The 26537-nt window shown below is 39.6% G+C and overlaps 1 protein-coding gene across 2 annotated transcripts in view; it reads right to left on the bottom strand.

Moving 5' to 3' along the window:
- The window catches only part of NCKAP5 (NCK associated protein 5), a 666974-nt gene that overhangs the window by 609197 nt on the left and 31240 nt on the right, over positions 1–26537 (bottom strand). Inside the window, exon 1 of one of the 2 annotated variants that reach the window (XM_087920334.1) lies at positions 4979–5046. The exons of the other annotated variant lie outside the window; for it this stretch is intronic. Within the exon in view, the coding sequence (XP_087776460.1) occupies positions 4979–5031 (53 nt within the window). The 5' untranslated portion in view covers positions 5032–5046. Of the gene's footprint in view, positions 1–4978; positions 5047–26537 lie in introns of those variants that run through there. 2 annotated transcript variants of the gene reach the window in all.

Below are 26537 nucleotides of genomic sequence, written 5' to 3'. Positions count from 1 at the left end.
AACTAAAATGCACTGCATATTTTACCAGTTATCTGAGCTGAGAAAGGCAACCTCATACCATGTAATAAACTCCTCAGCAAGATTAGGAGTATCAAAAGAAAGCTACAATTCAAAGCAAGAAACACAGGGCTTATTATATTACTTGTAATAAAGTTTCCAGATTTGCAACATTCTTAACTATTTTTATCTCTTTTGCAGTAAACAGAGTTTAGAAGCTAAAGCTGGATAGAATAGTTTATCACCTAGTTTTACAAAAGACATGCTTTGAATGTCTGGAAAAAAAAGACGAATGATTGTCAGTAGCACGGCTGAAAAAAAATTCAGGTGATCATCAGATGGTGGATATTAAGGTAGAATTTTCTGCCTTTTTTGTGTTGGAGGAATTAGAGGGTAAAAGGGTCCTCTTAAAATTCACAGAACTTTGAACCCCTTCCCCCCATGGAGTCTGGCCCTGGCCACTTATTGTGCCTCTCCCCAAGTTTGATGTAGCCCTAAGAAGTTGTAGCCCTAAGAACCTGTGCATTCCATCCCTTCATAATTCCTTTCCTTGCAATAGATAGAAGCAACATATGCAGGTAAACTATCATGCTTTTCCCTTTCAGGGGGCGGGCAATCTTAAGAAGAATAAAGAAAAGTCAGAGAAAGTGATTTATTTACCTATTTATATATTTAACACATGTATAGCTCTCCCAGTTCAAATGATTCTTGGAAGCTTACCTAGAATTTAAATAGGAGAACACTAAAAGCAACCATCAGCCAAAACCCCACTATCAATAAAATGAAGAATGGCATTGCAACCTAAAGTTATCTAAACCTAAAGTGCAACCTAAAGAAATCCCCTCTGAAGCAATTCTGTTTTCAACAATTTACAGAAAACCATCAAGAACGGGGCTAGCCTGATTTCCATGGGAGTCCCTGAACGAACAAATTGCTCGCTGTGCATATACTCATCTTGTTCCAATTGATTCACTGAATAGGGTTTTGTCTGCTTGTTTGTTTTTATCTTGGATTACATTTAGGGTTGTGCAATTTTCCTCCTAAACTTATCTTGATTCTTCTGTCATCACTGCTCATTGCAATAAAACATGTAATTATCTCCATCCTATGGATTCTTATTTTCAGAATAACCTAAATTCCATGACCTAGATGATCCCACCCCTCTCTCCTGACAGGAGAGAGCCTAATCCTTTTTGGCATAATTAATATGTTCCTAAATTAGATTATATACAGATGTACCACCTACTTGAAATTACTCTGCAGAGATTTCATCATCTGTTTATTGAAGATGTGGGAATATGCCTGAGAGAAAATAGCAACCCAATAGCTGGCCAGTTTCAATCTGGTGGTTCTGTAGCTCCAACTAACCATTGCCTTATTGACTTTTCTCCTTTCTGTTCAGACTGCAAATTATTGAAAAAGTAAAAGGACAACAGCAATGGACCATAGAACCCTAAGGTCCTCTTTTAATCCCAGATCATTCCTTAATAAAGCATCTACTATCCAAGATTTAATCCTGGATAAAAGGACTGACCATATAGAGCCGTGGTGGTACAGTTGTTAGAATGCAGTATTGCAGGCTACGTAATTCTGCCAATTGTCAGCAGTTCGATCCTGACCAGCTCAAGGTTGACTCAGCTTTCCATCCTTCGGAGGTCAGTAAAGTGAGGACTCAGCTTGTTGGGGCCAATATACTGACTCTGTAAATCTCTTAGAGAGGGCTATAAAGCAATATGAAGTGGTACATGTCTAAGTGCTATTATTATTGCTCTTGCTAGATATGTATTACTGAGAAAGTTATTCATCCCTAGCTATTTCCACTTGGTTACTTTCTGATGTGATATGCCCAATTCCAGGAATTCCATCCCATTCCTCAGAAGCTTCATCCAATAGTCTGCCAATTGCATGTCCTTGCTGATATGTCTGATTGAGTAGGAGAAGGTAAAGATGCTATTGATGTATCGTTTACCCCAGTAAGTATCTGGGATGACCTACACAGGTAGCTCTCAACTTATGACCACAATTGAGTGCAAAATTTCTTTTGCTAAGCGAAACATTTGTTAAGTGAATTTACCCCCTTTTACAACCTTTCTTGCCAAAGTTGTAATCATCATAAATGTGATCCAGTTGCCAAGCATCCAATTTGTGATCATGTGACCAGTGATCCTGTTGCGCCAATGCTGCAACAGTTGTTAAGTGTGAAAAATGGTCATAAGTCACTTTTTTCAGAGCCACTGTAACTTTAAATGGTCACCATGCGAAGTGTTGTAAGTTGAGGACTACCTGTAGTGTGGCAATGATCTGTCCTAGACCTCTTGTCTTAGATAGCAATAGCATGTAGACTTATATACTACTTCACAGTGCTTTTACAGCCCTCTCTAAGTGTTTTACAGAGACAGTATATTGCTCCCAACAATCTGGGACCTCATTTTACCAATCTTGGAAGAATGGAAGGCTGAGTCAACCTTGAGCCTGGTGGGATTTGAACTGTCAAATTGCAGGGAGCCAGCAGGCAGCAGAAGTAGCCTGCAGTACTGCATTCTAACCACTGCACTATCACAGCTCTTACAGTGTCTTTGTCCATATTGAGGTTCTCCAGATTGACATGGTTCAGGATTTCACATCTCCCATGACAACCATGAACTTTCCCAGTGAATATCTCAGTCTTACAGCAAAGTTCAGGTTGGAAATTGGTTTAATGGGAGTCAGTGATTTGAAAGTGGAGTTGCTCTTTATAATGCCCTTAATATAGGCAGTCACTTTCTGTTCAACGTTACACTAATGGCTGTTTAAAAATGGGAAAAGTTCCATTAACTTGCAGAGATACATCTGATCCAAGTGCTTAATACAGCCAGATGGTTTCTTCAATGGACTTGGGGGATTTTCTGCCTCATTTGTCAGGGAAACTGTTGAAACTTTGGCCAATCTGTGGATGAGGGTGGCCTGGACAGGTGATGTAATTGCTCTTGAGCATTTCCTTCCCTCTAACAAAGCTAAATTAGCATCTTGGTTAAGGGAGTGATTAATGCCTCCTTCATATTGTGCGATGGGTTCCCATCCACTTCTTTTACATGCACCATTTTGTTTGTTTTTGTTTGTTTGTTCATTCAACTAATCATTTGGAACTGGAAGTTCGCTTCTGTTCTTGAAATAAAATTTTTCACATGCTTAATCTATTTACCATCATTATAAAGCTGGTCCTTAGGGGAAATAAATGGAACAATTCTTCTTTAAGGATGTTACAAATGTTGACTTTGACAGTATAAGTCTATGAAAATATTTAAATAACATTTCTCAATTTTTATCAAAGATTAATGTTGCTTTTGTGGCTAGTCATGATCTCCAATGAAGCACTTAGTCATAATCTCCCTCCTAACTAGAGGGAGAAGTTTCCATCTCAATCTTTAATATGTCAAAGTATTAATTTGTCAAGGTATGTCCACTCCAAAATTCTGGAGAGTTGCTGCAAATCAAAATCAAAACTAAATTAGAGGGTTCCATGATCTGACTTGAATCTAGAGCAGTTGTCTGTGTGTAGTTAAATTTTCAAAAGAAATTTCTGATCAATGTCATAGTATTTATGTACTTCATTTCAACCTTTTGTATCCCTAAGTATCCCTAAAAATATTTTTATAGATGTAACTTTCATAAATATAATGAAATCTTAATTTCATCGTTTCCATGTTGGAAACGAAGGATATCCATTAAACTGAATGTCTGGATTTAAAAAGTACTTCCCTGCATCTGGTTGCTATGGAAACAGCCAAGAAGAGCAGATCGTTGGGTTTGAAAGAATAGGTAAGACCTGGACAAGTTCTAAGTAGATAGCAAATGTAGGTACTACTGATGATGATAATAATTTGTCTGTTCATCTGAGTCTTGGAGTTCCACAGCTGTTGTTGTTACAGATATAAATCCCATGAAGGATCTTACTCAGAGGCTCTATGTAGATATTGCACCAGAGGTGATATTCACCTGGTTCTGTCCAGTTCTGGAGAACCAGTAGCAGAAATTTTGAGTAGTTCGGAGAACCGGCAAATACCACCTCTGACTGGCCCCGCCCCCATCTATTCTCTGCCTCCCAAGTCCCAGCTGATCATCTGGGTCTTCTTTGGTTACCCTGCAAAGGAGAATAGAGCTGAAAAGCAGGTTAGTGGGGTGGGGAGGGAATGGGATTTTGCAGTAACCTTCCCCCAGGAGTGGGAAGGGAAATGGAGATTTTACAGTATCCTTCCCCTGCCACGCCCACCAAGCCATGCCCACAGAACAGGTAGTAAAAAAATTTGAATCCCACCACTGTATTACATGGCATTGGGGAGAGCATTGAGGAAACCCATCAAGCAAGACCTACAAGCCAGACTTCTCCCGCTCCAGCACTGCCAACATTCGCCGGAATCAGTCCCAAAGGAAGAAGACAGAACTAGCACAGCACAGCTCTGCCCATTCCTAACACTCAGATCAAATCCAGAAAGACACCATGATTGAAGGCAAGGAGGCCACTGAGAGATCAGAAAAAGCAAGACTAAACACATTACTCTTAGCCCACTCCTGAGATTAGAGGATCCCAGAGATCACCCAGAAGTGCAATTGTTGCTGTTTCAACCCCGAATCCCAACTGGAAGGGGTCCAGATAATCTTTTTCCTCCAGCATTCTCTCAATAATCATCAAGATTGGACAAAAATCCTGGACAACCATTGTCCAGCATGATTGGACTTTTAAGCCAAGAATGGCAGACAATACAGAAATCTATGCTACAAGCACTACCATTGCTTGTACACATTCCTAACTGATAGATCCCCGTTTTTAAAAGAAAAACTGTAGCAGGTTGCTTTTACATCCCTGGGTGTCATTCTTAAAGCAACTGATCCACAGAAGGAGAATGGTATTTTCCTGTCCAGTTTCATGATACAAAAATGGCCAAAATGAGCCTTTCTCTTTGAAGGTTTTAATATTATATATCTATTGTCAATATATGCTCACAGATAATGCTTCCAGTGCAAATATTTCTCTGAAAACCACTTGCGGGAATCCATTTAGGTTTGCTTTCATTTCATTTCCTCAGTTTACTGTCTAATCAGCAGAGTTTATTTTGAGGTAAATGTTTAACAAATTGAATCCAATTCTCAGAAAATCAAATCTGGATTTATCATTTTCTGTATAATCCAGCTTTATCCTCTGCTATAGAGACACACTTGGAACATCCAGAGGTCATATCATCATCTCAAGTGGCATTTTATTAGACCAGTGCCTAAAGTTGGTAAGATTTCTCCCTCCTTAAATTGTGTCATGGAATGAACATGAAGGAGAAGGAACACATTATCTTATATGGGCAGTCCTCACTTAACGATGGTAGGCCTGTCACTAAGTATCACGGCTGTAAATGTGATATCATGTGATCACACTGACTTAACGATGGCAGCTGTGGCAGCCCCAGTTGCCATTCTTAGGCAGTCCTTGGGGGTTGCAGCATTCCAGAGTCATATCATCACCATTTACCAACATCCTATCATTGATTTTGTGTGAAGAAGCTACCAACAAAGGTTGCAAATGGCAAGCATTTGACCATATCATGCTGCAACATTGCAATTGCAAGCTGTTGGCCAAGAGCTCAAATCAAATCACATGTTGTGATGGTTACAACCACAAGGATGTATCTTAATCCACTTCTACAGCACTATCATAACCTCAAGCAATTGTTCAATGAGAACTATTTGAACCAAACAAACACAAACTTCAAATTATTAAAATTTATTTAATGATACAATAAATAAAAAAAGCAAGAAGCCCAAATATCCCAAAGAAAGTCAAAACCATAGATTCTGGACATCTCCAGAAATGCAATTCTAAAGATATTTGATTTTGGAGTTTAAATTTAAATAGCAGGCATGGTAATTTTATTCTGCCTGTGCACAGCAGGAGAATTTATGTTAATGATTTGAGGGACTACAGACACAGAAATGAGTTAAAACCTGGACCTTGAAATTAATGTTCTTCCACAGAAGTAATTAGAGCTTCCTGTAATTGGACCATACTTTTCACGATGAGTGTTTTCTGTTATTGTATTATGTATTATTGTGCAGTGTATTCATTTTATGTATCTTATAAATCATTATATATTATTTCTATCCCACCATTTCATCCAGAGGAAATTCATAAGGGATAACAATTTCAGAAAAGCATAAATTGTTACAACTGATTAAAGCAGTTAAAATCAATTATACACAAACTTAAACAGGAAAGCCCTGGTTGAAGAAGGCCTGCAACATAATAATGATATGCTTCTTACACCATGCACCAGTTTCCAGCATTTTGTACCAACAACCCAGTTTCACTACATGCAAAACACACTGCAGAAGTCTGGGTGGGAAATAACCAATTGCCAATCCAATAGTATCTGACTGGCTTAGGAATTGTCCTGGTTAGTGCATTAAATTGTGCAAATTCATACCTTGCTCTCATATAGGAATCTAAAAAAAAACTAAAGAGTTTAATGAGTACTTTACAACTGCAGGCCTACACGTTCAGGAAGTAGGCCACTCCCTTCAAAATAAGCTGAACCCTAATCCCATAGCCTATTTTTCTACTGATTATTAGCATTTCTCTGTTTTTGTTTGGGATTTTATTTGATCTTGTTGACCTTGATACAGTCCATTTCTGAACTTAAATATCAACCCTCAAAATCCCTTGCTTTCAAATTAGAAGGTAAGGAACAGTAGAATTGGATATCATCAGCATGCTGGTATCACCACAACATTCTACAATATGGAAAGATTTTGCCCATAGTTTCAAGTATAAAATTGTTTAGGGCAGTGGTTGCCAACCAGTGGGCCAGGGATCACTGGTGGTCTGCGAGAAAATTTTGGTGGTCCACAGAGAAATGTCACCCCCAAAGCAGACTGCAGGGGAACACAATGCTGCGCTGCCCACATGGCCCGCGGGAACAAAAGGCTTGCGTCGCTTGCATTGTGAACAACACAAGGTAGTGAGGGGATGGGGGAAAGGGCAGTGGGGGAACTTGCCCCACTCACCCCCTGTGCCTTGCCTGGCCACCAGGCTGCTTCTTTCCGCTTCTTTCTTCTTCTGCTTTTGGCTGCATGCAAGGAAAGCAGCAAAAGTCTTTCTTTCTCTCCCCCAAACTGCCAGAAATGAGTCTTTGGGATCCTGCAAGGCATCCTGCTCCAAGAGGCTGCACCAGCAAAGACTCATTTCTGGCAGAGTTTGGGGGAGAGAAAGAAAGACTTCTGCTGCTTCTGCTGTTTTCCTTGCATGGAGCCAAAAGTCTCTCTCTCTCTCTCTCTCTCTCTCTCCTCTCTCCCTCCCTCCCTCCCTCCCTCCCTCTCTCCCCCTGAGAACAGATCTGGAGGCAGTATCCTGTGATCCCAAATAAAGAATGATCGATTGGTAGGAAAACAGGATACGGAATTTTCTTGCAGACTTTTTTCCCACAGCCATTGTCAGTCAAAATTTATATTAGTGGTCTGCAGGATTTAAAAGTATAAGTTTGGTGGTCCCTGAGGTCCAAAAGGTTGGCAACCCCTGTTTTAGGGAACCACCTGGAGTCATGGAAAGCATCACAAGTACAAAGGCCTAGGAATTGTATAGCAATCCCTAATCCCTTTCGTGACATATGTCAACAAACAGACCAGAACTATTGTAAAAGAGTGTCCTTGGGGCTTAGACCCACCAGATAATATAAGTAGAATTGAAATCTAAGAAAAAAATCCAAGAAAACTAGGCATGCTTCCCCAAAGGGCACAGTACCATGAGAATGGCCAGAAATCTCCAATCACAGTTGAAAGCCCAATTGAAATGGGTTCAAATAAGCAGTGTTCATAGCTGTGCCTGGAAGTGCCAAGCCCACAAGCTCCTTGTCAACATAGCCAGTGACCAGTTGATCACTTGAGGTCAACTAACAGTTTTTCTCAGTGAAGGCTTTTTAACACTGATCTCATTATACTCTCCCTTATTTAAGGAGTTATACTTATACATTATACTCTCCCTTATTTATCCTTCATGCAAGGAACTATTGCATACCTGTCTTAATCATAAGGCCATTCTTCCTTTGGCCAATTTAATGAGCTAAGAGGAGCAAAGACTAAACCAGCAAGTTCTTGCCTTCATTTGACCCAACTCACTTGCCATACATTTGAGGTCCACAAGCTAAAATAAATAAATAAACAACCAAAAAACCAGCAGGGCAACTGATTGCCACAATTACATCACCATAATCTTTTCTGCCATTGCAGAGGTGGGTATTCAGCAGGTTCTGAGCAGTTCTGGAGAACCAGTAGTGGAACTTTTGAGTAGTTCGGAGAACCAGCAAATACCACCTCTGACTGGAGATTTTACAGTATCTTTCCCCTGCCACGCCCACCAAGCCACGCCCACAGAACTGGTAGTAAAAAAATTTGAATCCCACCACTGTGCCATTGGTGTCTAAGTCAAATTAGATCAAGTTCACCCGTATAACTTGCTCATAGCAAGGCATCGATTCATGATCCCCATCCAGGCCAAGAATTAGGAGGACAGTACTAAATTGAGAGGCAGGAAGAAAGGATTAAGAACGGCTTGAGGTTAAGGCTTGTAATTTAAATTCAACCTCAAGCCGTTCTCGATCCTTGGTTGTTTAAAGGAACTTTCCACATTTTTCTATGTGCACAAGTACTCCAGGACATTCAATCTGTAACCCTCATATCTCCACCAGACTTATTTTCATGATCAATAAGATTGCTTATCAACATTCGTGGACCATAATGCTGAGTATCAGAGGTGTGATATTTTCCTTTAAAAAAAAAAAAACTACAATAATTAAACCTCAAACACAGATAGTCCTCGACTTACAATCACAGTTGACCCTAAAATTTTCATTGGTAAGCAAGACAGTTGTGAAATGAGTTTTGCCCCATTCTACAACCTTTATTACCACAGTTGTTAAATGAATCACTGCATTTGTTAAGTTAGTCACACAGTGGTTAAGTGGCTTCTCCATTGACTTTGCTCATCGGAAGGTTGCAAAAGGTGATCACATGACCCGGGACTTTGCAACTGCTATAAATGCATGCCAATTGCCAAGCATTCAAATTTTGATCACATGACCATGCTACAACGGTTGTGTGAAAAACGATTATAAGTCACTTTTTTCAATGCTGTTGTAACTTTGAATGGACACTAAATGAATGGTTATAAGTTGATGACTTATACAGATATTAAGCGTAGTATAGACATAACCAGTCTATTTTTAATCAAAAAGAAATATACAAACAGCAACCCTAAACTCTTCAAAGAACAAAACCAACCCTATATTCTCCACCCTCCTTCTGTAATCTCTGCCAACCTGCCAACTACCTCTAGAAACCCACCTAGGCCAAGTTATTTTTAAAAGACAAATTACAGCTTGGAGACAAAAAAAATATGTGCCAACTCAGCACGCATTTATTATACTAAATTATGAAAGAATGCCTCTAGCATCTTGGCCAAAGCTCCAATTTGAGCTCTGGCCTAAAAAGTTCCATTTTGGGGTTTCTATGCATTATGCAGCCTTTCCACTAAGTTATAGTACATGCTGTGGTAATTATAGGAATAGTTAATGGAGAAATGGTAGAATTTCTGGACACCAATGATATGAATTATTAATTTCCAGTATATTTCTGGACTATAAGTGAATTAGCTCCATCTGGAGAGCAAGAAACCTACTAAGGCTTCTATCTATATCCTGGGGATATTTTTTTTTTAAATCAACTTGCCAAGAGACACGGTTTGATATATAAAAGGTATATAGCTATGTGGTGCAAACAATAAACACTGACATGCAACATCAGCAAATATACATTCACAAATACTTATCATTGCTTTTGAAATATGAAACCATCACTCAAGGGTTTTTTCAAATATCAAGGCTGTAGGCAGGAAAAGTCATGGCAATTAGTTCATTTAATATGAATATAAATGTCTTTTCAAAATGTATCTCCATATGAATAAAATATATAGCAGATGACTCAAATCCTGTAAGAAGCAAATGCCTCTATTTTTGGTTGCACAATTTGTGCGCACACAAAAAATCTGATCTATCTTTGGGATGTCCCACACCTATAAGAAGAGCTTTTTCTGAAATGAAGATTTAAGTGCTTTTTGACTTTTACAAATAGTTCAGGTGGGACTAGAACTCATCTTCTCCTGGCATCTAGCCGGTGCCTGAACCTCTAGACCAAATATTCACCAATATATTGATATATGTGAAATACCAACAATGATTTTTAAACAGATGGCTGCATTAAACCATGCGAAAATCATTCTCCATATATTATAGGAAAGGGAAAGATAATGAGTAAATAAACTTGCACACTAAATATATATTTGAGTGTTCTCTCTCATGCCATAAATTGGGTAGCATAGAAGATAATTAATATGCATTTTTATATACACATACACGCCCATATAAATGACCCTTAGTTCCTGTCATGATAATTAAATGATAATTCTATGAAAGGCAATTTAGATCAGTTTTCAAATGATGGATGATTTCAAGGATATATTTGGTTACTCGGAACTATTTGTTTTAATCTCATTCTTCCAGCTGAGCACATATAAAGGAACACAACACCAGAAACTGACAATATAGATCAAGCCATCAAGTTACTTGGCATGTACATGCTTGCGCCCTATAAGCATTTGGCAATTTATCTCTGCCAAAATTCAGAGCCTTCTTATTCAGCAATTAGTAAAAATGTTCTCATGCACCCAAAATTTCCCCTGTGGCTCTTAACAACCCTATTTTAGGTACAGGCATCCTTGTTCAGCTTTTATCTGTCAAGAAGGATAAACCTAAAAACAGCACTTACTGGTTGGAGGGTATGTGTGTGTGCATGAATTATACACACAGGTCTAAACATTAAACAAATATACAATAGACACCAACACATCTAGTACTGAACTGTTTATCAAATGAACCAAACTCTAAAGATAGGATGCAGTGACTGATCTTCTTGAGCCAACCCAATAGTCAAAAATTAGAAACAGCCGGAATTTGATTTGATATTAAAAAGGAAGCTTTGAGAAAGACAAGGAAAAAAGTTAATGATGTGCATGCATATATCTATCAATATGTGGGAATATTTGCCAAAGAATGCATAGTCGAGATTAAAAGATGTATATTCAAATTCCAGTCTAGAGAATTTGAGAAAATGGGTTGGATCCACAGATGGTGATATTGTCATTATTTTGTCCTACAAGTTCTTCTGGAAATGCTATTGGAAAACATCATATAGGCTTGTTTGATGAGATGTTAGGGTTGATTTTTGCATAATGCTTCCTGAAAACGTAAGATGCATCAATGACTTTCTTAAACAGGTTTCCCAAATGGCCGCAGTAAGTGATGTATATTAGCAGATTTCATTTCTCTTTTGTATGCAAATCTCTCGTGTTAAGTCTGACTTAAAACTCTTCCCCTAACAGGAAATTTCTGCTACTGAATGATACTAATATGATATTCATTCTGATATTTCATTTATATGTACAGTATATGCCTACAGTGTGCATGTTTCCTTAATTTAAAACCTGATTTTTCAAGAAATTCTACTTATTTCTCCCCACAACTATCACTTTATGAGCTGAGAATATTAGCTTTGTGAAGCAGTCTAGACTCAGGAAGCACACTCAGAATACTAGCTCTATTTTCATTGCAAGATTATATTAATTGAATCTGGCAAGTCTGAAACCAACCCTCCTGTCATTTATTATCCACCAAAATTAGGGAGGGTCCTTTCTGAGATTCAGCTAATCTTGACATATAACCACAACTGAGCCCAAAATTTCTGATGCTAAGCAATACAATTGTTAAATGAGTTTTGCTCTATTTTACAACCTTTTCTGCCATAGTTTTTAAGTGAATCAATGCAGCTGTCACATTTGGGAGCCAGCATAAGTTGGTACTGGAGAAATGCTTAGATTGAACAAGAAAGAGATAAAGATGAGGAGTGTGGGAGGCGAGTAAAAAATGGATAGAAATAGGGTGTTGGTACTTACCTGACATGCCCGTTCTCTTTGAGCTGTTCAGAGCATCCAGTAGTGGGAGGTGCTTCAGTCTCTGCATGTCTAGGCTGGGCTTAATTTCTGGAACACTCCTCCTCCTCCTCCACGGGACTCCTCCCCAGCATTCCCCAGTTTTGGCGAAGACAAGAGAAATAAACACCTTCGTCCTCAATGCCCTAACAATTCGTTGGCCAAAACAGGACCCCACCAGATGGAAAAAGGGTGGGGCTGGATGCTCTTCACAGCTCAAAGAGAATGGGCGTATCAGGTAAGTACCAATGCCCTTTCTCCTATGAGCTGTTCAGAGCATCCAGTAGTGGGACTATACCAAAGCTTGGCCTGTCCTATGGATGGGACTCTGTCTGGCTTGGAATTCCCTCCTGGTCCCCGTGGACCCATTGCAGAATTCGTCTGCCAAAGGAGGCCTCAGCGGATGCAAACACATCTATTTTATAATGCCTAATGAAAGGTGATGGAGAGGCCCAGGTTGCAGCTCGAGAAATATCAGTTATTGGTGCCTGCGTGGCCCATGCTGCTGATGTTGCTGTGCTCCTTGTTGAATGAGCCGTTATGCCCCTGGGCACCTGCAGGGATTGAGTCTGATATGTTTTTGCTATCACAACCCGTAGCCAACGGCCTATTGTGGAAGAAGAGACCTTGCATCCCTGAGTGTTTGGCTGAAAGGACACAAATAAAGCTTCTGTTTTCCTGAAAGTTGCTGTGCGGTGAATATATATTTGCAATGCTCGCCTCACATCAAGCCGATGTCATTCTAGTTCCAACCTTTGAGATGGCCTGGGACAAAAGTTAGGAAGTATCAGCTCTTGTGCCCAGTGAAACGCCGAATTAATTTTGGATATAAACATAGGATCAGGACAAAGGACCACCCAGTCAGAATGGAAGACACAAAGGTCTTTTCTGATCGACAAAGCTGCCAGTTCCGAAATACAATGAGCGGAAGTGATCGCTACAAGGAAAACTACTTTATACGTCAGAAATTGGAGACTTGATGATTTCAAGAGTTTGAAAGGGTACTTAGTGAGTGCAATGAGGACCTTGTTAAGGTCCCAAGTGGGATAACAGTGAACCACTGGCGGGTGTAAATTTGTGGCTCCTCGAAGGAAAGTCCATATGCGTGGGTGATGAGAAAGAGACAGTAGACCCTCAGAAGTGACAACCAATGCCAAGGCCGCCACCTGCCTTTTCAACGTATTAGGTGATAATCCCTTGTCAAGCTCCTCTTGTAGAAACTCTAGGATTTGAGCCACTGATGGATAGATGGGATCAGTTTGAGACTTAGTACACCATTTGCAGAAACTGGACCATGTGGCATTGTAAATGCAGGTTGTTGAGGGGCGTCTGACAGCTTGGATGGTGGCGATAACTCTGTTGGAAAACTTTTCACTCTTCAGACGTCTCCACTCAATCTCAAGATGGTCAGGTGCAACCATTGAGGGTCCGGATGTTGAAGGAGTCCCTGGGTTAGCAAAACCCTGTCCGACGGAATTCTCCATGGTGTTGATAGGGATAGACTACGGAGGTCTGCAAACCATGGCTGTCTGGGCCAGTAAGGAGCTATTAGCAGCAGCTCCGCCCTCTCATCCAGCAGCTTCTGGGTGACCTTGGGGATCAGAGGAAGTGGTGGGAATGCATACAGAAGACCTGCCAAAAAAAAAAAAACCACAAGCCCCAACCCAAAAAACAACACCCCAACACAACCCACCAGCCCAAACCCAACCCCAAAGCCCCCACCCAAACACCCCCCCCAACCCCCAAGCCCACCCCCCCCCCCCCCAAGCCCCCAAAAAAAAAACCCCAAGAAGCCCGAGAGCCAGACCCCCCCAAGCCCAGCCACAGCCCCCCCACAACCCCCCCAGACCAGGCCCCCGGCCCGGGGAAAGGAGCCCCCCCCCCAAACAGCCGCACCGGGGAGCCCCGCCCAAGAGGCAGCCCCAAAACCCGCCCGCCAGCACCCAGGAGAAGGAAAGGACCCCCAGACCCCACCCCCCACAGCCCCAGCCCCGCCCCCACGAGCAGGAACCACCCAGGACCCGGACCAAGACCAGAAACAAGACACCCCCCCCAACAACCAAGCAGCCAGAGACCCCCCAAAACCCCCCCCACCCCCAACCAACCAACCAAAGACCACAAACCCCGCCCCCCCCCCACCACCCCAACCCCCCCCAAAAACCACAAGAAAACCCCCCCCCCAAGCCAGAACCCCCAGGGGACCCAGACCCCCACCCCCCAAAAAACAAACCAACCCCCCCCCCCCCCCCCCAAGACAAGACCTGGGGGCTGAATGCCAACAACAGTGGAGCACATTGTAGGGGGTACCTGGAAATAAATCTGGGGAGCTGAGAGTTGAGAAGGAAAGCGAATGCAGTAAAAGTATGCAAATCTGTAAAATCAGGTCTGAATCATAAATATGATTAAGATTTGTAATCTGATCCAGACCTCTGAACTCATCTTGAAAGTCAGATTATTGAATTAGTATCATTTAGACTGGATTAAAAAAAATATGGAAAAAACAGTACGTGTACAGAGATGTCCAAGACCATTTAATATGGCAATGGTTTAAATTCATCTGCTGATTTGATTTAAATATTCATATATCCCTATACAATAGGGGTGTCAAACGCAAGGTCCACTGGCCAGATCCAGCCTATGGGGTGCGTAGATTTGGCCCATGGAATCACCCTGGAAATAGCAAAGGACCAGCTCATGATGCTTCTACCAGCAAGATGGACCTCAAGGTGCTGCTCATGAGCTATGCTTTCACTGGTAGAGAGCTGCAGGAGGCCGTCACGGCTGAAAACTGGGTACACAGGCTCCCTGTGCTGTTTTCGCTGGCAGAGGGCTAGCAAAACAAACTAAAAGCAAAACAAAATGTTTCCCCTTTTACATTTCTGCATGCAAGAAGAGACAGGGAAAGAGAAAGGGGAAAAAAAAGAAAAAGAAGGAAAGAGGGGAAGAGAGCAAGGAAGAAAAAATAAGGAAAGGAGAAGGAAGAAGAAAGGAGAACGGAGTGGGAAGGAAAGAGAAGAGAAGAGAAGGAAGGGAAGGAAGAAGAAGGAAGAAGGAAGGAAGAAGAAGGAAGGAAGGAAGGAAGGAAGAAGGAAGGAAGGAAGGAAGGAAGGAAAAGAGATTATAATGAGAGTGAGGGAGGGTCTCAAGGAAGTCCTGCCTTAGCATTTGGCCATCAGAGGTGCCCCCAACATGAGTGACATTGAGCTGGCCACACCCCCTGCCATGCCTACTCTGGCCACTCCCCCTGCCATGCACACTTGCCCCTTGAGGTCAAACACAACCCTGATACAGCCCTCAATTAAATAGAGTTTGACACCCCTGCTATACAATATTCCATCTTTTTCTGATCAAAAGCAGAGAAAGACTGAGATAAATTGCTGGTCATCCTTATATGTCTTTCCTGCTTCCTCAGTATTATTTTGCCTTGGGTTCTTCTCAATTCAAACAGATACAGCTTGTGAGCAATGACAATGAAATGAAAATGTTTTAGTAATAATGTTCATGATTAAATGGTTTTTTACTGAAATATAAATATAACCAACCTCTTTAAATCCAACTGCCAAGAATGTATAACAGATATGATGATTAAAACCTGCTCCATATTCCCAAGCAGATTGCAGAAAGTTACAACAACAGATTTAGTGTACTGAAGAGGAAGCTTCTCTCTCTCTTTCTCTTTCTCTTTTAGTCATAAGTCTAATTCTCCCAATTTATTGTCATAAAACTACTAATTTCTTAATTTTCAAGGTTTCTGCCATCTGATTAGAAAGCAGTTTTCTTGCCATGAGGATCAGGGATTTTCCTATCACAAAATAATCTTTGGCCCCTAGACTTGGAGAAATATCTCCCTCCCCTTCCCTCTGGTCCTAAGGGATTAGAAGAGTTATGGTCAATTTTATATTTTTCGGTAGATCCATCAACTGGAATTGACAAAGTGTCTTACATTTCAACTTACAGTACTTTTCTTCTCTTTCCTTCTGGCTGGAAATCTCAGGAGGAAGAAGCTTTTTATTGAAGTTTTTCAACCACAGTTTGAAATAATTCTCCCACTTCTCCTCCTTTCAGCTCTTTTAATTTTTCCCTTCTCTTAGCTAGAAACCTTAAGTGAGAGGAGAATATTGATTTCTTAACTGCTGGTGATTAAAACGATTTCCCCAGAACTGTCTTTTTCCCTCAAATAGGTATCTAGAATCTTCCTCCTTTACTCTCTGTCACTTTTCCTATATCCAAATCAGACCCCTTCACCTTCAAAATTTGTACAGCTGAGAACAGGTATAGTCAGGCAGGCAATTTTAGCTTGTGGGGATTTTGCAAATGGAACTGCCAAAAAACGGTGAAGCAGAGTGGAGAGGACTATACAAACTCTGCTACTTCTCATCTTCAACCTCTGGCTAGCCCTTTCAAAGTTCTCTTTGTTATGTTGGTGAGAACCCAACCTAAGTTCTACCTCAAAGTCTCTACCTGTAGTTGGAAGCGCTGCAAGACCAGGAAGGAAGGATGAAAAACCCAATGAGATACATTCTCAATGGCCAGTTTTTCTAAGGCAGAAAGCAGAGCTTAACTCACAGGTATCAAACTGGTGGCATCACGTTGCCATCATGTGATGTTTCATGACGTCTTCCCCATTCACGGAACTGGGGTGGGCGTGGCCTGCACGTGATGCATCCAGCCCATAGGCCACCAGTTTGACACCCCTAGTAATGACCAGATGCACTGGTTCATCTTTTGAAGACTCTGAAGCAAAACTGGAGGAGGGGGAAAAGAGAGAATAATGGGTGTAATCCTCTTCTGTCCAACTTCTGCACAATTCCAGGCTTTCATCACAGTCTAAATGTACCTTGATTAAAGCAAAATCTCTGGGGTACCTACCAAATGAATATTTGGCCAATATTGGCCAGTATTTCTTCTGATAGTCCCTATATATACTATCCATTTAATTTCTTCCACTCTGTCTCACCTGCTAAGCTAACAACTGAAAGCCATCTTATTTTCTCCCACAGAACACCTAGCCTATCATAGCCCAGGGATTTCATAGTCAGTGATTATCTGTTTGATGGTTTCGTTGAACATAGCTCCCAAGATTTTTCCTTTTAGATTTGATGGACAAAGAGCTTAAAAGAAAATTTGAAACTCTAGTATGTTAACGGTGGCAAGAATCTTATATGTACAAAGATGGAAGGACACACCAATTCCTACAATGCAAAAATGGATGGGAAAGGTGATAGAGTTGGCAGAGATGGCAAAATTGACTATTCTGATTAAAGAGAAGAATCTATCTACTGTAATTCTGTTTACATTTGGAAAGTATTTCTGGATTTTGTACTTGAAACAGAAAAAAAAAACTTTTAATCTTAGGTTTTGAAGGTTGGAATGGTTTTGTTGTTATAGAAATGCTTGAAATTTTTAGAAATGCAAAGCAAATGGTTGAGGCTGCAATTCTTTTTCTATTCTGCTGCACTGAAAAAACTTGGAAGTCACTACTGTGTTTTTTGTGTTTTTAAAATATCTCTTTGCACCAAGCCATGCTCACAGAACTGGTAGTAAAAAAAAATTTGAATCCCACCATTGAGTCTTCCTTCCATTATTTTCCCAATCTCCCACAATCTCTCATACTTACTCCAGTAAAAACATAATTGCAAATAAATGTCAACTATCATAGCAGGCTAATGTTTCATCACACTTATCCCTTCTTTTCCTTCATACATAATATAAACTACAGCAATGTATGCTTTTTCTGGATCCATTTTATTATCAATATTCATGGGGCATAGGAATATGTTTAATGCCAATTCATTCAAGTATATCAAGAAATGTTAATATCACACCAAGAAAATAAGTAGATTCTTTTTTTTAAATATTTTTTTTCTAGAAAAAATATTTATTTGACATACATTTAAAACAGACAAATATATATATATATATTTCTTAAGCTTTCACGAGTACTTACATGTATGGTATTCAGCTTTGTTGGGGTATTTTCCCACGTCATTATAGTTGTGCTTTTAAAGTTGTAGCAACGTTTTGGCAGAATCTCATCTGCCATCATCAGGCTCCTGTATTGTGTTCGTCTGTGAGTCAGACTTTCACAGCCGTTTCTGTTTTAAATTTGGTGCTAGGCTTCTGCTGTGCCAGAATGGTTTTTATTTTTCTTCATCCTGATTGGTTGGGAGTTCTGGTCTGTGTTTATTGGTCTTGGAGTTTGCTGTGTTCTGCTTGATTGGTGTTTCTAATATCTTCTGTCTGTTTTGTGGCTTTTTTTGTCTTGATTGGCTGGCAACTTTGTGTTCCTGTATTGGAGGCTTTTAGTGCAGCTTGGCTCCAAGTAAGTGGACAGCTATCATTTATTAGGAAGCTAGGTTTCATCTGGGTGCCTGGTTGGGGTGTGTTTAAGCTGGAGGTATCAGGGGGGATCTGTTTGTGCCCAGGTGTTTGCCTGGCTTGTGGTGTGGAGATTTTTTTGTTTGTGAAGCCTGCACTCACAAACAAAAAATTCTCCACACCACAATATATATATATATATTCTTAAGTTTTAAACACAATACATGACATGGGTACTTGAAACATATATTGGTAAGTTTCATACATGTTTGTATATATATATATATATACATTTCACAGCATATATTGAGCAATGGTTAAATTTTTTTTTCTTTTTCTTTATCTTTGACATGATCTGCCTTGTTACAATAACTCCTTCATTCTTTTAATGTTTTAATTTCTCTATATAGTTTATGATTAAATACACGTCTTCTGTCATTTCCATAACTTATCCAAATATCAAATATTACCTTTTCTTTAACCACTCATACCAAATGTTCCATATTTGAAAATAAGTAGCTTCTTATCTATACAAATTGGAAGATTGCTACTTCTTCTAGAACATTCTAGACCAATCCAGCTATGCAAACTGCAATTCTCCAAATGTCCAGTTTCCCCTGCCTTCTTCAAAAGACATGGCTATTGCTTTGTCAGCTATTAGAAAAACTGTGTTATTTTTGAAAAACACAAAACACATTTCTCAATGAACGCTTAAGGAAAAATTTACCTGCCCTGTGTAAAAATTCCTGTCAATATTTGTAGTCTGCAGAATTACCTCTTTTTTATGACTCCGAGATTCTTTCTCCTTTGGAGATTGCCCAACCTTGTGGACTTAAATTTACCTCAGGTTTCCAGAGTTCTTCATTATTTGGGAATGCAATGGAATCATTACGATACACAAAGATCTAGGGCAAAGATTCCACATCTTAACAAATAAAGTCCTACTGTTTGAAATATTTGTAGAAGGGGACATAAAATGCTAAGTGTGCCAAAACAAAATCAGAGATTACAATCACAAGTTGGGCCTTGTTTAGGACTAATCCGTATCATGCCTCTATGCCTCAGATTGAAAAGCTCTCTGCCTCCAGGAAAAAAAGAGGCAAACATTTTAATCATAACAAATTGACGAATACACAAAGAATGCTGATATTTTGCCCCCACTCAAGGCGAATTCATAAGCTGCATTTTGTTATTTAGCACTGAATTAAAATGAGGAATCTACCAGTATGTGAAGATGCCTAGATAATAAGTCTGTAACAGTAAATATATTTACTAGGGAATAAGTTCCACTGAATCTGGCAGGACGTGACTGCTGTATACACATCTTTGTACAATTTTGTTTGAAGCTAACATCCACCATGTATGCATCTACAGGATGCAAACATTTAAAATTATTTTTCCGTGCGTGCGTGTGTGTGTGTGTGTGTGTGTGTATATATATATACCACAATATGAAGCTCTTTGAACATAATATTACCAGTATTGTTTTTTACACACCATCAGAAATGTTGGTAAATATTAGTACTCCTCTACATTTGATGGTATATTCATGAACCCTTACCTATATTTGCTGTTCTACTCTAAATACTGGATATCTACAATGGCATGTTGCAACATCCTTCTCTTTACCCTGCTTTAAGATAACATCACACAACTCCTCTAACCTGCTATTTGTGCTCTTATAATGTAGAAGAAATTGAAACAAATACATACATGATTTTTATATTGTCCATATTGAGCTTCCATCAAAATTACAAGTAACAATGCCAGGACAGTCAGATGATTAGCATGCAGTCTTCCTATTAACCAACAAGTACTTTTACTGTAGGTCACTTAAAACATGACCAAGTTCTATAATTTACAATGTGGTAGATGTTGCCGATGTAAACTTAGTTCATCCTGTCTTAGCTATTTGTTTGACTTTTGTGTTTGTTTTCCCTTTTCTTGACCTTTGGCTATAATAAAATTTTTATATTTGACTGGACATTAGCATGCATTGCCCCTTTGCTAACACATTCATGGGAGCTTATAAAACCTATGGTTTGGAGTATATCTACTACTATTTAAAGTAAACTCTTTGAAAGTATTATATTTTTGTACTAGGTCAATCAATGGTGTCATTGATTCCAATGTGTCTTTAGAATTAGAATTCTTTTATTGGTCAAGTGAGATTGGACACACAAGGAATTTGTCTTGGTGCAAATGCTCTTAGTATACATAAAAGAAAAGATACATTCATCAAGAGTCAAGAATCATAAGGTAAAACACTTAATAATAGTCATAGGGTACAACAAGCAATCAAATCATACTAGGAAAAAGTCAATGTAAATCGTAAGGATACAAGCAACAAAATTACAGTCATACAAGTGGGAGGGGATGGGTGATAAGGAGCAATGAGAAGATTAAGAGTAATAGGAGTGCAGACTTTGTAAATTGTTGGATAGTGTTGAGGGAATTATTTGTCTAGCAGAGTGATGGCGTTTGGGAAAAAACTGTCCTTGTGTTTAGTTGTTCTGGTGCACAGTGCTTCATAGCGTTGTTTTGAGGGAAGGAGTTGAAACAGTTTATGTCCGGGATGTGAGCGGTCTGTAAATATTTTCACAGCCCTCTTTTTGACTCGTGCAGTATACAAGTCCTCAATTGAAGGCAGGTGGGTAGTAATTCTTTTTTTAAATAGACCCAACTCAGTACATAATTGGAGAGTGAAGCAGGTATGATCTCCTTTGGGGCCTTTTATGTAAAGCCAGTATAGCTTCTGACAATGGGGAAAGGGCTCTGATGGATACATAAAGGAGGGGATGTTGCAGACCACATCAGCTAAAGAACCATCAGTCCGAATGGTGGGGTCTCAGGAAGAGAGTCTTCTCTGCTGTTGCCCCTGCCCTGTGGAATGCTCTCCTCCTGGAGGTGAGGTGGGCCCCCATTCTAATAACATGGCTCTGAGGCTTTGTGTGGGGAGCCCAAAGGAGCAGTCTTGGGATTGGGTTGGTGCCATGAGCCTTCACCATCCCTCTGCCTTTGTCAACTCATTTTTAACAGGATTTTTGCCTCCTTAAAAGATTTTTTTTAATTGTAACTTTTTTGAATTTTTAATTCTAAAATTTTAACTCTTAAGATTTAAAATTATATATACTCTTTTATATTGTGCTGTTTTACTGTACACTGCCCAGGGTCCCTCTTTGGGGGCAATGGGTGGTTTAGAAATGGGAGCCGTCACACATCCAAATCTATTGGATTATGAAAATATTGTCAGGTATAAAGATTTATTATATGACACTGGAGAGCTTAAAAATAGGAACCAAATATAAATTCAAGGAAAGGAGATAGCATGGTGGCCCTTTGCATAAATACAAACCCATTATAAAAAAGATAGCGAACAATTTGGCTTTAATATGACCCCACAAGAATTAGATAAGATATGGCTAGGAAAGGAAAAGAAAACAATTAGTAAAACATATAAATATCTTTTGGACTACAGATTAAAAGAAGAAACAGTCACAGAATCTATGATAGTTTGGGCTAAAAACGTGGGTCATAGTATTGAATTAGATAAGTGGGAACACATTAGGCAAGCAAATTACAAATTAACCATGTCAGTCTCATATAAAGAAAACTTATATAAAATGGTTCATCGCTGGCACCTACCTCCTGCGAGACTGGCTAAAATGTTCCCCAACCTACCACCCAACTGTTGGAAATGTAACTACACACAAGGAACATATTTTCACATGTAGTGGACTTGCCCAAGTGCTCAGAAATTTTGGAGAAATATTAGAAATTGGATTTTAAATATAACAAAACAAAATTTAAAACTTGAACCCCAAACCTTTCTGTTAAGTATGATAGATTCAAACATGGAGAAAAAATATCAATATTTAATTTTGTACATCATGACTGCGGCCAGAATAACCTACGCACAAAACTGGAAACTGTCTTCCATCCCTTCAGAGGATATGGTAATTAAAAAAAATTCATGAATGCGCTGACATGGATAGCCTAACCAAACTGTTAAAAAATAAACAAGACAGTGACTATTATGAAATATGGAACATCTGGTATGAGTGGTTAAAGGAAAGGTAATATTTGATATTTGGATAAGTTATGGAAATGACAGAAGACGTGCATACAATCATAAACTATATAGAGAAATTAAAAGATTAAAAGAACGAAGGAGTTATTGTAACAAGGCAGATCACGATAAAGATAAAGAAAAAAAAATTAACCATTACTCAATATATGCTGTAAATGTATGTATGTATGTATGTATGTATGGTATTCAGCTTTGTTTGGGTATTTTCCCACGTCATTATAGTTTTGCTTTTAAAGTTGTAGCAATGTTTCGGCAGAATCTTATCTGCCATCATCAGGCTTGTGTATTGTGTTCATCTGTGAGTCAGGCTTTCACAGCCGTTTCTGTTTTAAATTTGGTGCTAGCTTTCTGCTGTGCCAGAATGGTTTTTATTTTTCTTCATCCTGATTGGTTGGGAGTCTTGGACTGTGTTTATTGGTCTTGAAGTTTGCTATGTTCTGCTTGATTGGTGTTTCTAATATCTTCTGCCTGTTTTGTAGCATTTTTTTGTCTTGATTGGCTGGCAACATTGTGTTTCCTGTATTGGAGGCTTTTAGTGTGGCTTGGCTTTGGGTAAACGGACAGCTATCATTTATTAGGAAGCTAGGTTTCATCTGGGTGCCTGGTTGTGGTGTGTTTGAGCTGGAGGTACTGCGCGGGAGGGTGTTGTTTGTGCCCAGGTGTTTGCTTGGCTTGTGGTGTGGAGAATTTTTTGTTTGTGAGTGCAGGCTTCCAGATAATTGACAGTCTGGTGGAGTCATCTCTTCTATTCATCCTTTCAGGTCTTTTTAAAATCTCTGGCTTCTCTGATAATTCTGTAGCTGGGATTTTCTATAGCTGCTAGGGTTTTGGTGCAATTGAAGTTGATGCTATGACCTGTGGCTTTCATGTGTTGGACTAGTGAAGAAGTGTATTCCAGCTTTTTTACTGCATTTTTGTGTTCATCCAGGCAGGTACTTATTATTCTATTGGTCTGTTCAATATGTGGCAGGGCATGATGCACAGGGGACTTCATATATGCCTTGGTTTTCCAGGTTAATTTTATCTTTGGGGTTTCTTAGAATGGCTACTACTTTTCTGTCTGTTTTGAAGGCAGACTTGATGTGATTCCTGTGTAGTATCTTGCTGATTTTGTCCCTCTCATGTAGTGCAGGACTTAGTGTTCCCTAGGTCTGTTCATCTTCTAGGTCTCCATTATGTCTCCGTGTGTTTTTGTGGATCAGGCCTATGATTTTGCTTTTGTGGAAGCCGTTGGCTGTCAGTACTTTAGTCAGGGTGCATAGTTTAGTCTTTATGTGTGTCTTGTTTGCCAGGCGTTTGGTTCTGGCAATTAGTGTTTTGGCCACGGAGTTTATCTGTGCTGGGTGGTGGTGGGATTGGGCATTGAGGTAGTGGCTGGTGTGTGTTTTCTTCTGGTATATGGTGTGTCCTATTGTGCCATCTGTTTTTTTGTAGATTAGCACATCTAGGAATGGTAGTTGTTTGTTTTTTTCCATTTCCATGGGGAATTTGATTTTGGGGGGTGTGCTGTTTAGGTGTGTTAGGAAATTGTTTAGGTTTTCTTTTCCATGGGGCCAAATAACAAATGTGTCATCAATGTATTTTAACCATAGTTTGGGTTTGTGGGTGGCATTGGCTAGGGCTCTGGATTCAAATTCTTCCATGAACAAGTTTCCAATGACGGGTGACAGTGGTGATTGCATGGGGCTCCTTCAATTTGCTTATATCTTTGTCCTTTGTATATGAAATATGTGTTGGTTAAGCAGTGTTCTGCTAGTTGCATGAGGTGGTTGGGTGGTTGGTATTTATTTTTGATGATTTCAAGAGTTTCTTTTATCAGGACTTGAGTGAATAGTGAAACCACGTCAAAACTTACAAGCAGATCTTTTTGTTCCACGTATAGGTCTTTGATCATTTCCAAGAGGTGGTATGAGTTTTGTACATGTGAAGCTGCTGCTTCAGCATGGGGCTGTAGCTGCTTTGCTAGGTATTTGGCTAGGTTTTGTAGTGGTGCTCCTCTAGAACTGACCATGGGTCTGAGGGGTATGCCTTCTTTGTGTATTGTGTTTATATATGTAGGTCTAGGTGTGTTCAGGTCTTTTCCCGTGTAAGATTAAGAGTATCTTGGCGATGTTTCAGCAAGGTCCCACTTGCCATCCTCAGGCTGGTGCATTCGGCTTCGTGCCAGTGCAAGCAGTGTGTGATCGGAGCTGTCGTCTCTATAAATACTGGTGTGCTGGGCTGGTTGGCTGCGCTGCTGCCTCTTGATTGGTTGATGGGGTTGATGTTGGTATAATGGGCTGTGTAATGGCCTTGTGAGTTTTGTTGTGGAGATATCCTGGATCTTGTGCTGTAATCTCCTGGGTCATTTGTTTTGTAGTGACCTTTTTTATATTAGCCTCCCGTGTTTTAACAGCAATAATGCGGTTGTGTGATGGCCTTGCTAGTTCTTTTGTTGTGGTATCCTGGGTCCTGTGTTGTAATCTCCTGGGTCCTTTGTGTTTTGATCTCTTTTCCATTAGCCTCCTGTGTTGCAATGGCTTGGGTAATGAGTTGTGTGATGACCTTGTGAGTTTTATTGCTGTGGTATCTTTGGTCTTCTGCTGTGATTTCCTGGGTCGTTTGCTGTGTTGCAACTTCTTGAGTTCTTGTGGTGTAACTTCCTGAGTTTTCTGATGTGATATCATATATATATGTGTGTGTGTGTTGATTTGTCTTTTTTAAATGTATGTCAAATAAATGTTTTTTCTAGAATTAAAAATAATAATAATAAAAAAGAAAGAAATGGGAATTATACATGAGTACAGGTAGTCTTTGACCTATAACAGTTCATTTAGTGACCATTCAAATTTACAGTGGTATTGAAAAATGTGACTTATGACCATTTTTCACACTTATAACTGTTGCAGCGTCCCCATTGTCACGTGATCAACATTCTGATTCTTGACAACTGAGCCATATTTATAACGGTTGTGGTGTCTTGGGGTCATGTGATCACCTCTGCAACATTCTGACGAGCAATGGGGAAACCCAATTCAGTTAACAACTGTGTTACTAACTTAATAACTGCAGTGATTCACTTAACACCTGTTGCAAGAAAGGTTGTAAAGTGGGGGCAAAATTAACATAACAAATGTCTCACGTAGCAAAAGAAATTTTAGACTCAGTTGTGGTTGTAAGTCAAGGACTACCTGAAAATAAAGGAACTGTTTGAGGAGGATAAAATCTACAACAAGTATTGAGTTTAACATGGAAGGAAGGGAAGAAGGGAGGGGGAGGGCGGGAGGATGGAAGGGAGGGAGGGAGGAAGGAAGGGAGGAAGGAAGAAGGAAGGAAGGAAGGAAGAAGCAAGGAAGGGGGGGAGAGAGAGAAACTATGCCCATTAGAGAATAGGTTGCCATGGCAGGTCTTTACTAAATGATTTATATTCATAAACAAATTAATCAGGCTTGATACTAAGAGAAATAAATATTTATAGAATCATTGAAATGCATGTTTCCATACTGTGCCCTAGTAAATGCAAATGTCTCATGGGATTGAAGACTCAATAAACTATAGAAAGCACACCATTAAATAAAGCACAATCTGTCACTTACATATTGAAATAACTGGTATAAATGCATACATTTCGAACCAGATTTCACTAGAGAGTACTAAAAAAGACAAATATAATTTCTGGTGCACTGATTCCATTGTACATTCTCATTTCAGAGGTTTCAATGTCCTTGCCGGTCGCCAGTTGAAAAAAATGCCTGATGATTTCCTGTTTTGGAGATCTGCAAATCACCCAAATGCTCATTTTCTTGTCCAATACTCTTCTGATGTGCCTCAACAGATCACAGATTGCAGAATAAATAGTCAAATGATATATCATTAATAATGCTTTCCATAGGATAGCAAACATTAATTTGAGAGGTATAAAAAACTGAACATTTTACTGTTCAAATATCTTTTCCATTGTCTGAATGTAATCTTATATAAAGTGTGTGTGTATGTACGTATGTCTGTATATGTCTGTCTGTCTGTCTGTCTGTCTCTCTCTCTCTCTCTCTCTCTCTCTCACACACACACACACACACACAACACACACACACA

Source organism: Pseudonaja textilis, chromosome 1 (assembly GCF_049901715.1).
Source record: "Pseudonaja textilis isolate UNSWEBS1 chromosome 1, rPseTex1.2, whole genome shotgun sequence".
NCBI lineage: Eukaryota > Metazoa > Chordata > Lepidosauria > Squamata > Elapidae > Pseudonaja > Pseudonaja textilis.
This window is presented reverse-complemented; position numbering and strand designations above follow the sequence as displayed.